Source organism: Poeciliopsis prolifica, unplaced genomic scaffold (assembly GCF_027474105.1).
Source record: "Poeciliopsis prolifica strain line A6 unplaced genomic scaffold, Auburn_PproV2 SCAFFOLD037, whole genome shotgun sequence".
Taxonomy (NCBI): Eukaryota; Metazoa; Chordata; class Actinopteri; order Cyprinodontiformes; family Poeciliidae; genus Poeciliopsis; species Poeciliopsis prolifica.
In genome coordinates, this window is record NW_026562412.1 from 3,500,850 (window position 1) to 3,517,805 (window position 16,956).

The following is a 16,956-nucleotide window of genomic DNA, read 5'->3' on the forward strand; positions in this document are numbered from 1 at the left end:
TTAAACTTCATTTAAAACAGAGTCAGAGGCAGTTTTTCAAAGTAAAGACACTTCAACTTCAACTGTACAGCTACAAGTTTACACTGTTTGGTCAAAACCCTGAAGTTTGATAAGCTTGCACATTTACTGGAAGAACAGATGAGTGTGCTGTGTAGCCCTTGGAATAAAAAGGTTTATATACTGTATTTCTCTGCTGATCGAGTTTTTCAAAGATGACAAAACTTTTTTCAAAGATGACAAAACTTCAACATAAAAACAGTAATAAGTGACTTCATTCTGCTGCCAGTCTTTGGTTCCTCTGAGATCAACAAATGTCTTGAAAACGCAGAATTCACAAGTTATTAAAATATGTACAAAGATAAGCCAGCTTTACCAGTTAGTGCTCATCCAGACGCTTCCTCATGTGCTTTGACAGAGACGGAAAACATTGTCAATGGTGCAAAAGAAGCTAATTATTTCCAAGGAAGAAGTGAGCAAGCAGAAATGAGGTGAATCCCAAAGTTTGAGGCAGATTTTCTGTTTACATCTGTTGCACTTAATACAGTAATTAAAAAAGCTTTTTCCTGACTAGCTTTGGTTTAAAACAGGAAGCATGTGTGAGAGTCAAAGGCGAGAAGGTTTGGTGAAAACGCCCGTTTGGGTTGTTTAATGCGAGGCAGCGATAAGTTTCAATCCTTCTTCAGGTCGGGCTGATCGAGAGGCGGATGAGTGCCTCTCACGGTCACAGTTGGGTGCTCCAGGTTGGTCGGTAGAGTAGCCGGCGCCACGCCGTCGTTGTTGACCAGAGCGCCGTAGGAGAAAGAGCCGTTGAAGTCCGGCTGAACGGCAAGGCCGTTGTCATGAATGGTTGGCACGCCTGAGCAGAAAGACGTGCAAATAATAAGATAAAATGTATCCTGACTGACACAAATGCAGAGTTTAAAGTTTCGTTTTAATACAAACCGTTTGCCACATCCATGGTGACGTATGGCTCAAAGATCTTCGCCTGCTTCCTGGATTTGGTGATGAGAAAGACGCCAAGAAAACAGACTGCAGACCTGCTCAAAAATGAAACAAAAATCTTCTTATTTTTATGCAAACACTGATGGAACTTTAACCTGAGCAGCTTCAGGCCTAGTCCACACATAGATGGATAGCTGGGAAAATAAATATAAATATATTTTTTTTATGTTTTGGCCTTTCATCTACACAAAATATCCATTTAATATCACTGAAAACTTTATAAAAACTCCAACCAAAGTGGAGATTTGAAAGAAATACTTCATATTTGTGTTTGCATGTGTGCAGTAAACTTTATGCATTACTGCCCCCTATGGGTTCGGCATGTTTATAACAACATTCAGAGGCATATTTGTGCATTATGTGTTCAGAAGATTAGTTATTTCCCTGTAAATCTGATGCCAAAGTATAACTTCACAAGTCATGAAGTTAAAACATTCCTTGCTTTCATTTTTTATTTTTCATGTTGGTGTAACCCAGTACAAAACTCAAGGTGTTTGTAATGAGTTAAGTTCATAGAAGGAGTGATAATTTAGAAAGTGTTTGCTTAAATATGTTAAAATTCTTATTAATAACTGTTAATTGAAAACTGTACTCAGGTTCTTTAAAAAAAGTAATCTTCACCATATTTTATTTTGAAGGGCTCATATTTGTAAGAGGAAGTGAGGTAGAGAACTTGACTGGTCCATGGTTGGCTGAGAGTCAGGAAGAATAGGAGAAAAAAGAGAAACAGGAAGTAAAAGGGATGAACCAAGCGAAAAGAAAAGACACGTGGCATAGTTTAGAGAACGCGTGTTTTATGCATGTTTAGACTTTCAGTTCGACAGTCGCTGAATGTATATGAACACTGTATTCTGTTTCGCCGCGGTTGTGACATGTCCAGACCGGAGCTCACTGTATCGTAAGTGTAACGCTCGCTGCCGCATCGATGTTCACTAGCACATAGAATAGCTATTGAGGACGGTAAGCTAACCCAGCTAACGAACCCTTTAACTAAGGTTTCCGTGGTGGAAGTTTTAGCCAAGCTGAGCCTGGAGAAGCGGGTGGCTATACTGAAGGACTGGATCTGCGTTGGCCTCCTCTGTTGTTCCTGGATCCTGTGGTCTGCCGGACTGGTTGGGGAGCGGAGGACATCTTGCCGGACTGGAGTTGCGGACATCTTGCCGGACTGGAGCTGCGGACATCTTGGTGGCTGGAACTGAGGACGGGTGAGGTACCGAGGGGGTTTGGGTCTGCACTTGGAGCGGGTGCCAAGTTTCAAGCTTCATCGACACATCAGGCCTGCAACGGGTTTTTTTGTTTGTTTGTTGGGATTACATTTAGTTATTTAATGCCAGGTTTAGCTGACCATCAAAGTGTGGGCCCACATTTATTATTATAGGGTGTGAAACTAACAAAAGTGAAGTATTTGCATTTTGTACATTTGTGTTTAATACATGTTTAACTATCATACAGGTGTGTGTTTGATTATTATTTCTGTTTAATTCTATATTATTTAGTGAGAAGGAAAGAAAAGTACTAGTGCGTCATTACTCTAAGGTGAGTCAATCACAAGAGTGTAATAGTCATTATTGGTCATTTAAAGAGTTTACTGAACTCAGGGGCCCTTACCTACAGTAGAGCAGTATAATTGGACTACATTGGCATTGTTATAAAATTGCTACTATATTCGCCCAATATTCGGACTTTTTTCTGGTAATACTACAACTATATTTTTGCATTTATTTGACTTTATTGTTGTACGAATTTATTCTTGTACTCCTGCTAGTGTTTGATTGTAAAATTCTCAGAATTTAAAAATTGTAGCCAGACCTAGTTTTCCTTAATAAAGTTCATCTGAATTCAAAATTCAAATAAATAGGAGCTATAAAATACCTTATTTAACTATGGAAACACAAACAAAGCTTTGGTAGAATAACACAATTCGATTAATTGATAAAACTAATGTATCACCCTGCATTAATCAGTGAAACACACTGAAGTTTGCAGTTGCCACTCGAAAACGAGAGCAGATTTAAAATGTTTGAATACTGAACACTGCCACTCACCCAAGGAGAAACATGCAGATGTGAAGAACATCTTCCCTCTGAAACTCGAAGTAGAAAACGGCTCCTATGGATGAAAAGAGGAGAAGTTCTGAGACTAAAAGGAGAGCAGCTGAAGCAGATTAGGAGATGTTAAGATTTTATTTCTAGATTCATGTTTCGAGTCCCAAATAAGCTGCAACTCACCAGCTACCACTGCAAAAATGGTGGAGAAGATGTAGTTGACGCAGGCAGCCAGCGAGGGATCATGCAGATTACAAGCCTGGGAAAGAAACCTGGGAAGAGAGCAGCAGGCCCAACAGTTTTCAAATCAACCCTGTAGCAACATGCAATAAATTAATAATCAATTAATCGCAGCATCAATCAAAACAAGCTCAATAATTTCCATTTTTATGATTGATTTTCTCATGTCTCTCTTCCAAAGAATACTTCAGTCTGGTGCATCGATCTCAACTCGCCTCATTTATAGAGATTTCAGGATGTATTCACTGTAAAAACACAAACTGTTGCCAAGTAGTTTGGCCTAAGTTTCTAGTGCAGATATCTCAGTTTTCTTCAACTGAGACAAAACTAATTGAAGTAACTTTTCAGCACAAGATAGGAGCTCGTTTTAAGTCTTAACATAAGCATTAATGTTGGTTAAAAAACTTCTAGTTCCATTTAAAATATATAAAAAAAAAGTTTTGCTATGAGAATAAAAATCTGCTGATGGAACTAGTACTTTTTTTAAATAATAAAAAAAAATATTTACTTAAAACAAGCTCTTCTATCTTGTTGAAAAGTTACTTATAAGTTAGTTTGATTTTATTTCAAGTATAATAAGACTTTATTTCTGAGCTTTATTTCTTCTTTCGGTTGATTTGTTTCTAAAATGTCTCCCAGTTTATTGATCTTTGAGAGTTGTTGAAAATGGTCCCAAAATTGTGAATATTATCATTTATCAGAATAACTTTTAGGACAATTTATTAAGTAAACCTATTGTGACACACCTACAGCCACAAACACAAATTGTAACAAAGACTGGTGGATGTTGATTATTTTGGATGTCTCTGCCTCTCACCTGGCCTGGAAGACGACAGACGCCACCATGCACACAAACATGACGCTGAAGATGGGGTAGTCGAGCTGCATGGAGCCCTCCAGGGTCAGGAGCAGCATGCCAGAAACCGCCTTCACTGTAATGACTGTGACCGAGCCTGTTCCAGAAGACAAACAGAAGATTCAAAATATTAAATAAAAAAAATCAGCATCTGTAGTGGCAATCGTATTCTAATTAAGTGTGATTAAAGCTAGATTTTAAAGACAGGAGGAAACTCACCCAGTAAAGCCACCAGCAGCAGGATAACAACAAGGTAGTTAGCATTGCGCTGTTTGTAGAAGTACAACAACAGGCAGAATGCGATAATCTCCAGAAGCTGTCAGGATGATAACATTAAATTAATACAGAAATACACCAACAATCAACTGTGCCTGACTGAAGATAAAAATCACATCTGTTTACAGAATATTAGCTAATGATTTACAGGAAAGTCTGCAGATATCTCACCATATACAGGAGAACAGGCCATCCAACAAGGTGCTTCACAATGTTCTCCGCTTGGAGTTTCTCGTGAGAGTTTGGACCAAACGACACAAACAGATACGTTCCTCCTATAACGAAGACGTAGCCCAGGAAGGCCAACCCGTGGTTCTCTGAAAACGCAACAAACCAGAAATGACTTGAAACAATCTGTCAAGCCAGACTGGAGAGGAGCTAGAGGCTTAAACTGCTGCAGTATTTGCATTTATCGTATCGTTTATTACTTATTGTGAAAGGTTTCATGATAAATTTCAGTGATTGGTTGTAAATAACAAAAAAAATATTTATTTTTGCTATTTTCACTAATGTTAAAATATTAGTAAATTATCAATAAATATCAGTAAATTTGAAAATAGTGTAGTTGCTTTTTACGGTTTAGAGATATAAATCACACTTTTAAAAAAAGCCTATTTCAGAAAATAATGTTTTTCAAGGATAATATTTGCATATGTGGTGGTATGAATGCAGTGACAGCCACAGGGTTATATCACAATAAAATTCCCTATTGCCCACCCCTATTTGTACTACCACCACTTTCTGGTTTTGCTTTTTGATGCACTTTATTGATGAAACATTATGTCTGGCAAATATCACACGAGAAAATTTCCAAAACAACCTGATCCCATCTGAAAACGTAAGACTTCTTTCTTGCTGGTCTTTGGATGCACAATCAATAAAAAATGACAAAAAATTGACATATTTACCTGCATTTTAAAGTTTACATATTGAACACAAATTAAAAGTCAACTTCTGATGGATTACTGGAAAAGTTTTTCTGATTTTCACAATAATAATAAAAAAAGAGCACCAATATAAGAGGCAATTCAACAATTATTGAAATTTGGGGTCTATAAAAGGTCAGTTGAGTATATTTCCAAAGTGATTTAATAAAATGTTAAGTGTTAAAGGTCAGATTTGAGTTGTTGACATTCACTGAAACTCCACTAAGAAAATTTACACATAACAAAAAAAATACCTTGTCAAAAGAGTAGAAGAGAGGGCAATTAGATTTACATGAAAAAGCAGCAGATCTTTCATATTTGCATGAGTTATCTGTGCAGCTGCATAACCTTTGTTCTACTTACTTGCAAAGTCCTTTGCTTTAGATTTTTCACGCAGAAATAAAAAACCCAAAATTGAGCTTGCTGCAAAACATTAACAAAAAAAGATGTTTTTGGTACAATTTAAGGTATAAGTCTGGATGTTTTTACAGTTGATCTAATGTTTAGAGAGTTATACTCACTCAGGACAGACACTGCATTGAGGGGGGCGACAACAGCAATTGGGGCAAAGGCATAGGACACAAAGTTGGCCCCCTCACCGATGCAGATGAACAAGAAACCAGACCACCAGGTCTTGGTGTTGTAGAAGGTGCGTTGCTCCTTTGTTCCTGCTAGTGTCACGTGGCTGTACTTCTGCAAGAAAATGCACAACAGGAAATTTAAAGCAACACAAATACCTTCCAGGAATCACGTAGAAAGAGCTTAAAGCACCTTGTGAAACAGTTACACCAAAGAAAAGAAATGCAGCTGGGATGGTCAGCAACACAATGAGAGTGACGCATGATGACCACGTGACTGTGTGTTGCATAAATATTCAGCAAACACAGTCTTTCCCTGAGGGTTATGCAGTCAAACATGCATCAGAAACAGAAGAGGGCATGGCACGGTGGAAATGAAAAGCTCCTGTCTGGGTCGTAGTTATGAAACAGGTGATTTATAACGCTTTTCGTGGTGAAGTTTAAACAGAAACTACCTGGATACTGAGAGAGATGCTGACAATCACACTTCCAAAGATGGCTAATAATGTCCCGATGAGATTATCCTGGAAAAACAAAGTGATCAGTTCAGTTAGGAGACAGAAATGCTCACAGAATAACAACAAAACAACAGAAAGTCGCTTCTGAAATCCTGTTTACTGTTTCCATCGTTCAGCAAGCAGTTACACTGTAGCAGTTAGAATAACCGGGTTTCCTTTTAGCACCACTAACAGATAACAAAGCAACTCTTCAGCAACAAATGATGGTTACAATGGGAGCTGCCTCACCGTGTAGGAGTCTCCTTGTTCTGTTTGAGGATCCATATTTGTAACTTTCAGAGGCGCCTTTTCATCAAGGCATCCAATCAGTTGAATATTCCCGCTGTTTCCTGTTTAATATTAAATATCTATTGCTCATTTTTGGCTTTTCTGTCGTGATAATAAAGGAGACACCATCTTCGGGGCGAAAAGCATCTCACTTCCGGGGACTAACTTCACCTGCTTTTGGCTGCGAACTGACGCACCATTCACCAGCCAGAGAGGCAACCGGCGCACCGGGCGGGGCGGTCAACGCACCCTGGTCTACAACTTCTATTATTATTATTATTATTATTACACATTTAGTATTATTTAAAAATGTGTTCTAATTCATAAAACTCGATTTAGAAGTGTGAGCAATCCTTTCATTGTTCCGCAGAGCAGCACACACACTTTAACAAAGGGACTTAAATAATAATAACAATAAAAAAGCCATTTTTTTGGCCTCAGGCTTATTCTAGAAAACATTTATTGCTGTTTACTATTTATTTATCTACTATGAAACTTTGACTTAAAATAAACCACATGAACTCAGATAATTCTGGGTCGTTGCTTATGTGGAAAACCCCGCCCACAGCTTCTCGCCATCGCTTCTGTGCAAGCGATCCACCGGCGTACTGTAAAGATCGTCACGCATCGTCACGCACAAAACACGTCACCATTCACGCTCAGTAATATATTTTTCTTTATTAAAACAACAACAATAAATAAGTGCTACCGTACTGTTATTTTACCTGTTGCGTAAATTACTATTCATAATCATTACTTTTACGATAAGATTTTTATTTTTTGTTAGTACAGCAGACAGCCACTAGGTTGTGCTATTAAGCTAAAATGAGCCAAAACGTTTTATTTTTGATTTTGAATCTTGCCATTGTTGGCCGCATGACAGCAGATCTTTGGATCAGTGCAGATTTTTGGGAATTTCCTGCTTTTCTTCCGGGACCTGATGGGGAAGGTCAAACCCTCCTGTGACCTTGAAATGGAAAAGGTCATTTATTTACTGTAGGTGTTTGGGAGGACATAATTAGGTCACCAGGTGTTTGTTTTTCTGTTTGCCCTCTTTTGCATTTTCTTCCAACAAATTGAGAACATACCCTCATTTCTGTTGTCCAAATTATTTTTCTTTTCATATTTATTTGAGAAACTGAATCCTGGGTGTCATTTGTAAGTGATCAAACTCACGCTCACCTCTGACACGCATCACTTGCACGAATGTCTTATTTTTTCAACCTTGACAATGACTCAGTGATCCTTTCTGCTCTGTAATCCTGACTAAGTCAGATGGCATGTTTTCTGTTATCTCTGTGTGTTTGAGTGAAGGAGGGACGGTACGCGACGTCAGCAGCCGTGTCACTATATCAGGAGCCTTGGAAAAAAACAAAGGTAGCTCAACAGAGGGTGTAGCTACTGTTCTAACACGGATGACTTTTATTTTTTGTCTTTGTATTACAAAAGCAGATGCATGTCATGTGATGAACCAATGAGTCACTGTTTCCATCATTGGCAGAAATTATATCAATACAAGAAAAAAAGATAGTTGAATCTGTATCTGGAAAATTATGTAATTGAAACAGTTTAAATTATCAGTAATTTAAACCCATTGAAACTGTTTTAAACTGGGTGAATCTGTGTGAGTGACTTCAGCACTTGGAAAGTCAGAAAATTTTAACCTTCTAAGCTTAAATCTGCGGGGGTTATGAAGCATTTGGGTTTGACATTTGCACATTTTTATCGATGTTGCCAATTTTTAACTTCACTCAATAAGATGAAAACCAATTTGCATATCAGACGGGTAAAGGATAAGACTTGTTCATAAAAACCAGGATTTTAGGGGATAGAAAATGTAAAATTTGTAGCTAATATTGGAATTTTTAAAAAGAAATGTAGTTGATTCGATGTCTGAAGTTTTATTTATTATTAATTTTACAAACAAAAATGTTAACGTTTTTCCACTCATGTCGGAAATTTGTAAACTTGATCTTAACATTAACTGTGGGAATCAGTCAGTAATAGATGATTAAAACTTTAGTAACTTATTAAAATCTGATCATAAATTCAAAGTTTGGTTTTAAATCTAACCCCCACGTTGACCCCCAACGGCCAGTAGGGGGAGTGAAGAGCTGCTGTTGGGGGAGTCACTAACCTTAACTTGAAGATGCCTTAATCCACGCTGATCAAGGTGACTTTTCATCAGAGTTCAGTGGTTGATTGACACGTCAGCTCAAATGTTTGAGCGTGACTCTAGCATCGTAAATACCTTTTATCACTGAAAGCAATACGAGACACTGAAGAAACATTCTTCTTCTTCTGTTCTGTTGTTGTTTGTGACGGTAAAGGTGCAAGAACTTGTTGCACGTTGATCAGATCCACTGGTAGAGTGCGTGAAAAGGTGCATTTAATTGGTTGCTGCTTCCTGTTAGTGAAACCTTATAAATTCATCATGACTTGGTGACAGCGCTTATCTTTCATCTAAGTTGTGGATTGTTTCTACGTGTCACAGGAGTTCTCAAACATCTCACAGGAGTTCTCAAACATCTCAACTGATGTTTAATGTTCACATTAAACATCAGTTCCAGATCATTGTGTTTCTGCCAGCCTTACAAGTTCTTCTAACCAGCTCCATGATTAAACAACGCTTTCAGGTCCAGCTAGCGTTCGCACAAAACAGCAGTTTTGTGAAAAGTTTTTTTTTTTTTTTTTGAATAACATTTCAAAAAGTTTGGCAAAATAACATCTTGTTTTCCCGAAACTGCAAAGTCTTTCCTTCCCTTCAGACTCCTCACACTTTAACGACCCTGAATTAGATGCAGGAATGAGATGTGGCTTTACAGGCCATGTGTACTAAACACCCCCCACCCCCAACACACACATACACACACACACACACACACACACACACACACACACACACACACACACACACACACACACACACACACACACACACACACACACACACACACACACTGATTAGAGCTTGGAGACAGAAACAGGTGAAAAAAAGCACAGGTGTTTCTTCCTCTAGGTGGGAACAGGTACACACACCTGCAGCTGGGACAAATTCCTCCACTGTCCTGCTTTTTGGGATGCATAAATCAACTTGATTCATTAACAAATATGGAAGAAAAACGCAGCATTAACACATAAAACTCCTTCTCAATGATAACAGAAACACTTAACATTCTAACTCTGTTGTCGGCACTTTTATCACAAGTTCTAAAGAAGGTTCCTGCTGTAAAAAGTCCCACAATTATAAGGTTATTTAAAGATCTTTAAGATCCCAATGCTTAAATGATAAATTACAGTGTTTGGTTTTCAAAAAAATGTACATGTATATAAAGCTGTGTAAGATGAAAGAGATGAAAACCCTGTGGGTTAGAATTCCTTTCCCGTAACCGTTTGTGGCTTTGTGAGGAGAAATGGCATTCGGCACAGCGGAATGACCTGTTTTCTCCCACGGGCCTGGATGACTGAGTGAATGACTGACTGACTGAGTGACTGGTTTTCTTCTGCAGACATCTGGGTGCTTCTGTCTTTCCAGCTTTGGGTATATTTCATGAGGTGTTTTTAAAAAAGAAAAATACATTAGATATGTTGTTTTAACTATAAAAACAGTCATCTAGACTTATTCTTCTTGCTGTTTTCAAATCCTTTCGATTCATGTTGGCAGTTTGTTCAAAAACAAAGAAAAGTGAATGAGCTACCGGACGGATGAAGGATGTGAAATTTAGTAAGCATTTGCATTTTGTAGTTCATTAAAAATGTTTGCACCTATTTTTATGAAAATAGAGCAAGCTCTGTCCTCGTTGCATTTGTTTGTGCCATTTACTCAAATTTAAAATGCATTTATTAATACACATAGAGTATATTTTTGTCATTCCATCAACACATTAAGATAACATTAAGAGTGTGCTTTTTCTATTTACAAAGCCTTAGCTCATGTGGTACAAAAACACTGAAATGGTGGATATTGAAGTTTATGCTGACATTGAGAAAACCAGAATTTAAAAGTGTTTATTGTTCTTATATGGTTACATTTGTATGAAAATCCTGGAAGCAGCTTTCTGTTTTTCTGTTTTTGGTCTTAAAGTTACTCCAGCTTGCATAACAATCATTTCTCCCCAAATTTCTATTTGTATAAAATGAATTAAACTTTTGGCACTGTTCTTGTTCCAGAATTTTTTTCCACCCCCAAAATAAAAAAATCTCGTCTACATTTTGTATGTCTAAGAAATCAGGGTTGACAGAAGAGGTTTTTGTTGTACCTAGAATCTAAAATCGTTACATAAAACATTTTTGTGGTGTGATAAGGTAGAACGTTTTTCGTTTTCCATGTGAAGTCTTAATTTTAAGATGTTCTTTTTTTTATTTATTGCATTAGCTTATTTGCTTTGTGTCAGCACACAGTTTCTCTTTCTGCCTGTCCTTTGCGGTTTGAGGGCGACGTCCTCTGTCCTTCGGTGAGGAATGCAAAAACGTTGCTTGCATTAACTGCCAGGCCTGTTTTAAAAACCAAACAGAACAGCATTCACTTGTGATGAGTAAAGAATGAGAGTACGTTAGTTAGGAAGAGGGAATGAAGGGGACACTTCATTTCAACACCGCAAACTGCAACAGGAAGTTGTTTCTCTTGAGCGATACTCCAGATGAGGAGTTTTGCACGTTATGAAAAAGTGCTGGTGGCAGAGCAGGATTTTCCTAAATCCTGTGCAGGTTCAGGCTTGTTCGCAAACACTTGTCGTTTAGAGTGACAATGACAACCCTGTAAGGAATGCTAGTTTTAATAGCTCAGCTTAATTATGCACAGCTCAGTGACTGTGGGCATAAAGCTCGCCAGAATTAGTTATAGTGACTTTGTGCTTCGTTTTAGAAAAATACTGACACTAAACTGATGTCATATTACATTTTAACATGGTCACCACCTGAGATTGTGAGATTTTTCATGCTGTTGCAGGGATTCAAACGTTTCTTCTATAGAATAGCCGGAGATGTTGCTTTTTTGACCTCTTTTAAGCAAACTGATTATAAAGACCTGCAGAGTTTTATTCTTTTTTTTATTTTATGGCTGAGATCACTGTAGAATACAATTTCTTGGATGATTATTACACCAGAGAGACTTCTGGGTTTCTAAGGCCGGAGCCAGAGTTCAATTTAATAGGTTTTAATCTCGTCTGCCTGTAATTTGAGATGGATCCTTTTAACGGGGTTATTATTGCCTCAAGCCAGCTTGATGGCCTTATAAACTGTGAAATGACATTTTGGAAAATAAATGAAGCAATAACTAAACCAGGCTGTAGTCGTCCTCATCCTGGTGTCGGTGTGCAGGACGCACGCAATAAGGGATGATTTTATTTTCTTCTTTTGGCAAAAACACAGCTGTAAAGGTTTTAAACTCAATAAACTGACAATCAACCTGTCAGTAAGCATTATCAATTTATAAATGATTGTTTGTAATCATAAGACACTGTCACTGTCCCCTCAAATATCATTCATCCTGATCTGTGTCAGGGAGATGTTGCCAAGCTTCAAAACCCTGGACAGGTTTCCAGTTAATCATAACACACACACACACACACACCCCCACACACACACACACACACACACACACACACACACACACACACACACACACCACACACACACACACACACACACACACACACACACATAAAGAGACCAATTAACTATTAACTTTGGGAGAAAATGCAAACTCCATGCAGAAAGACCCAAAGTTGGAATTCACAGTCAGGATCTTCTAGCTTTAAGGAAACCCTGCTAAAAACGTGCAGCATTTATTTAGTGGGATTCCTGTAATCTGTGGCAAAAATTCTGAAAATAATATAACCCATTGTTGCTTGATTAGATAATCTTTCCTGATCCCAAATTCTTCAACTAACACAACACTGCTGGGAGGATTCATTTCTACAGAATGTCTGAAACCACAAACATATTTGAGCCATCAAACAGTCATTCTGACTCAGGCTGGGGATTACTGCTGGATCACCGTGAACGCTGTCATGGAAACCTCATCCTGCTAAATGGCTCATGATGCAATTAGGTTTTCATTAGAACTAAAGGAGGCCATGAAATGTTTTACATTACTTTGCTAATTTGAGTTTGTGGTGTTCAAGTGGGCTAAAAATGAGCATTTGTTAGTTTGCACAAACTGGCAACTGAATGAAATGAGTATGAAAAAAAAAAAATGAGCACAAGATAAGAAAGTGTTATGAAAACCCACACTGTGCATAACTCATGCGTTGCAGTGTTTTCTTTTTTCTATCTGTAGTTGTGAGGCTTTGACAAGGTTGCGTCACCTCAACTGTTGACCTCAACAACTTGCATGCAGGAGCTTCTCAATAAACAAGATGGTCAAAATAATTTAATTCCTTTAAACGTGAAGCTCAACATGTAAATTCATATAAAGATGCTTTAATTCCCTCTTGACCTGCAAAGTCACTTTATGCATCAAAAATTCTAAAAATGTGATTTTCTAGGCATGTTTTCTTATTTTGTCTCTCATTTGAGGTCGACCTACGATGTCAGTTACAGACCTCTCTCATCTTTTTAAGTGGGAGAACTTGCACAATTGGTGGCTCACTAACAGTGGCGGAGCCAGAGGGGTGGCCGGGGTGGCACTTGCCACCCCCAACAGAGCCCTGGCCACCCCTACTGCCACCCAACTGGAAATGGTCATTTTAATACTTATGAGATCTGCAAAGATTTGCCAGGAAAACTGTAATTTCCGACTGTCCCTGAAGGCAGCCCGATGCCCGACGCTGTTCATTGGTTAAACTGACATGTGGTTCCTGCTTGATCCAAAACTCATCCGCGGCATTAGAGTTACACCGTCAGGAGTTTTGCAGGTATTTACAACATTTTACCGCTCAGCGGTAACCGCTGTTACCTTCCTAATGAGAGGCGGCACAGATTATTTTAACATATGTTTTAGTGCACATGCTGCCCTGTAATGTTTTATATCTCCCAGCTCTTGCTTGAAATGTGTGGTAAGAATATGTGAAAAACCATTAAGTTTTATAATGACTGAAATGTAAGTAGGCTACAAATTATAAATTATAACCTAACTAGTTATATTAATTAATTTTGCACGAAAGGAAACAAATATTTTTTCCTTTCGTTCCATGGAACGGTCCATTTGTATATGGACCCTCTGATAAAGCCTTGCTCACCCTTTGGCCACCTCTTGAAAAAAAGTCTAGCTCCGCCACTGCTCACTAAATACTTTTTTCCCCCACTATATTACTTTTGATCAACAGCTGTTCATTTTTAAATTGTGGATTAAAACCCAGAACAAGAATCAAACATGGAGAACCAACTTTTAGTTTTACACCTCTCTAATCTTCTTACCTTTCTTTTGGTTTTGTTGTTTTGTTTGTATTTTTTTCTAATTCATAAAAAGCATTTTGAACTGCTTTGTTGCTGAAATTTTGCTATATAAATAAATTACCTTACCTACCTGCTTAGTGTAAACTACTGAGCAGGTAGGTGAGATTAGATTTTACAGATTTAAAAAAAAAAAAAAAACCTAGCTGACCCAAGTGTTGCCTGTAACCATATGCATATGTAAGCATATAAATGGAAAGTTAAGTGGAAGGAGGAAACCTTGTGCCCAAGCGATGGGGCTGATACTGTAAAGTCTCCTTGTTGGTTGTACTGATTTTGAACATGATGAAACACGATGCATTGATACATATTTTTGTATCAAACATTATTTTTCCTTTTTTGTTTATCTATTGTGGTTTTAGATCATGATCATCAAAAAGAACAATCACTTTGCAGGTCATAAATCTTTTTGATTATATTCTAATCTGAGATGCACCTGTACATATGATGGTGTTATGCAGTCAAATGTTTTATTTTTATCCATTTCTTATCTCCATATCTCTCATGAATGAGATTTTATTTGCTTTAATTTACCAAATGATTCGTTACTATTTATAAATGGCTGCTACTTTAATTTTTAAAATGTGTCTCATTCTAAATGCTCTTCTGTATAAATGTATCCCCCATTGTTCACACGGCATGTTTCTTCTTCATGCTTGTGCAGGGAAATCTTTTTACCAGTCAAGTTCACGTCTAAGAAATGCCCAGACTTGCATTATTTTTTATTTTTTACGCACAATTTAATCCGTCTGGCAGCTTGACCTTACATTTTCTGGTTGTTTCTTATGTTTTGTGCTGCACGGTTGGATACGCTGCACATTTCTTTATCCGTTTTGAGATTGTGTGTTGAAAAGGAAGACAGGCAGGAAGGAGAGAGAAATCGTTCTGAAACCTGAACAGAGGAGACTGAACAAAAGCTAGTGTTTAATTATCTCCTCTTTTTTTTCTTCTTGGTGGTTACTTCATATTTTCAGCACCCTGCAATCACAGCACCTTGTTAGCTTTGGTTCAGGTTAGACTTGTTGCAGCAGACAACTCCCTTTCCTATCTAACACCCCCACAATACACGTGCACACGCACACACACACACTCACACACACACCATCCTCTTTCCCTTCCTCCTCCCGGTCGTCCATTCACACCTAAGATTTAAATTGCATTTCTTTTAAACCGCAGATGAGCCGCATTTGTCTTGAAGGCATAAGCGTCCCTCTCTGTCTTTTGTTTTCTCCTCTTCCTTCTCCGCTTCACTGCCTCCCCTCCCCGTCTTTGCACTGGCAGGTGACTTGCTGTCCCAAAGACTCTTAAACCTCACACGAGCAGGTGCATGTCTGCCGGATACACATTTTATTTTATTTTTTTTGTTTTAGAAAGAATCGGAATAACTTAGATCTTTTTTTATTTGAAAATGTGCAGGTCGTCTAAACAATCTCGGTTTCTCAGCTGACCAAAGTGCTTCACGGTGGCTGTGACATCATAGATAGATAAACGATAAAATAAAAGTATATTTGATAAAAAGAAGGCAATTGTAATAATATAATGACCAAAAACCCAGACCTGGTTCATTTCAGTTTCAGAAATTTCCTCATGGTTCCTGCATGGTTGCAGATTAAACCATAGATAAGTATTTTCTTGCAGTATCTCCAATCTATGTAACTGCTTTCTATATTATTTTGACCTTTATGTCCATCAGCCTCAGCTTTGGGGTGTGTTTGTATGAACTAAAATGTTTTGATTTGATGAATTGTCCATAATCTTGTTTAAATGCTTCAGTGAAAAATAGAGATGGTTAATTTAGGTTAATAAAATGAAGATTTATGTAGTTTGTGATCATGGTTTATTCAGTGAGATGCTGGAAGTCATGAGGAACGTGGAGCTAAAAACCATCACGACTTTAGTGGATGTTTGAAATGATGGTATGTTTTGAAATTATACTTATAAATGTATCGCCGTATTTGGTTCAACATTGTAATTTCTTCTCTAGTCCTTAGAGCCAAATAGCTTTAACTAGAGTAATCTTGTAGCATGTAGCTTAATGTTAATGTTAATGCCAGAACAATGTCATGCAACTCAAACTCTGCTTGTTCAAACCTATAAAACACAGTAGGGTGGTGGGAAGTTTATGAATGAGCAGTTTGTATTTCCAGTCCAACACCATCGTCCTCATTTTGCTCAGGCACACAGAAAAAATGTGCTGCAGCTGAACTTGATTTTTGTTGCTAAACATGCAGGAGGATTGTGATCCGTTCCCTCGACGGTCTGGTTGTTGTAGCTGGGTTAGCTGGGTTAGCAGTGGCATGAACTGAGTTGCATCATCTTGGCTCAGGTTTGGGCTCTTCTTCCCTTCGCACCTGAGATTTCTAGTTTTTTAAAATCCTGAGATGACTTCCTCGAAGGTCTTCCCTTAATAATCATTTTCTTAAGAGGAAGAGCTCACAACATCCAGTCATGCTTATTTGAGAATTTGGCACATCCATATATGGCTCTCAGTTCCTGTTTTTGGAAAGACTTATAGGTTGGCTTTGAAATATGTTCTTGCTTGTATATTTTAAAATTCTTGCTAATTCATTCAGCCTGTTTGCTGTATTCAGTTCTCAAGCTGTGACAGACACTCCTGAGAAAGTAATTTATTTAATTCTCTTTAATTAAAACGGTCTCCCTGCATCTGGTCTGTGCTCTGAGTACGAGCCACAGGGTGTTCCTAGTAAAATTCACATGTTCCACTTGTTATTTTACTAGATAATGTCACTAGATATTGCAACATAAAGCTGTCAGATCCCCAACTTAATCTAGCATAGTAATAAATCTAATGATATAAAATGCAATATTGTGAGGTATTTTCTTGGCATTGTC

At 37.9% G+C, this 16,956-nt stretch overlaps 1 protein-coding gene across 2 annotated transcripts; it reads right to left on the bottom strand.

The window, feature by feature from the left end:
- Positions 1–229: 229 nt before the first annotated feature.
- Positions 230–6,868, bottom strand: nipal3 (NIPA like domain containing 3). 2 transcript variants are annotated; one of them, XM_055053537.1, is made up of 11 exons: positions 6,670–6,868; positions 6,379–6,447; positions 5,867–6,038; positions 5,709–5,768; positions 4,591–4,736; positions 4,363–4,459; positions 4,105–4,240; positions 3,231–3,319; positions 3,048–3,111; positions 943–1,037; positions 230–856 (listed from the first exon to the last, which is right to left on the bottom strand). In XM_055053537.1, exons 1-11 carry the CDS (start codon positions 6,703–6,705, stop codon positions 669–671), a joined length of 1,152 nt encoding a protein of 383 aa, XP_054909512.1. In that variant the 5' UTR covers positions 6,706–6,868; the 3' UTR covers positions 230–668. The 2 variants fall into 2 exon arrangements, with proteins under 2 accessions (XP_054909512.1, XP_054909513.1); XM_055053538.1 differs by lacking the exon at positions 6,379–6,447.
- Between the last annotated feature and the right edge of the window lie 10,088 nt (positions 6,869–16,956).

Excerpts from the sequence above, each read along its gene's own strand:
- nipal3 (XM_055053537.1), bottom strand. The coding sequence starts at position 6,705 with ATGGATCCTCAAACAGAACAAGGAGACTCCTACACG. Across the intron at positions 4,460-4,590 it reads GGCCTGTTCTCCTGTATATG|CTTCTGGAGATTATCGCATT; the intron begins GTGAGATATCTG and ends TCATCCTGACAG. Across the intron at positions 857-942 it reads CACCATGGATGTGGCAAACG|GCGTGCCAACCATTCATGAC; the intron begins GTTTGTATTAAA and ends CTTTCTGCTCAG.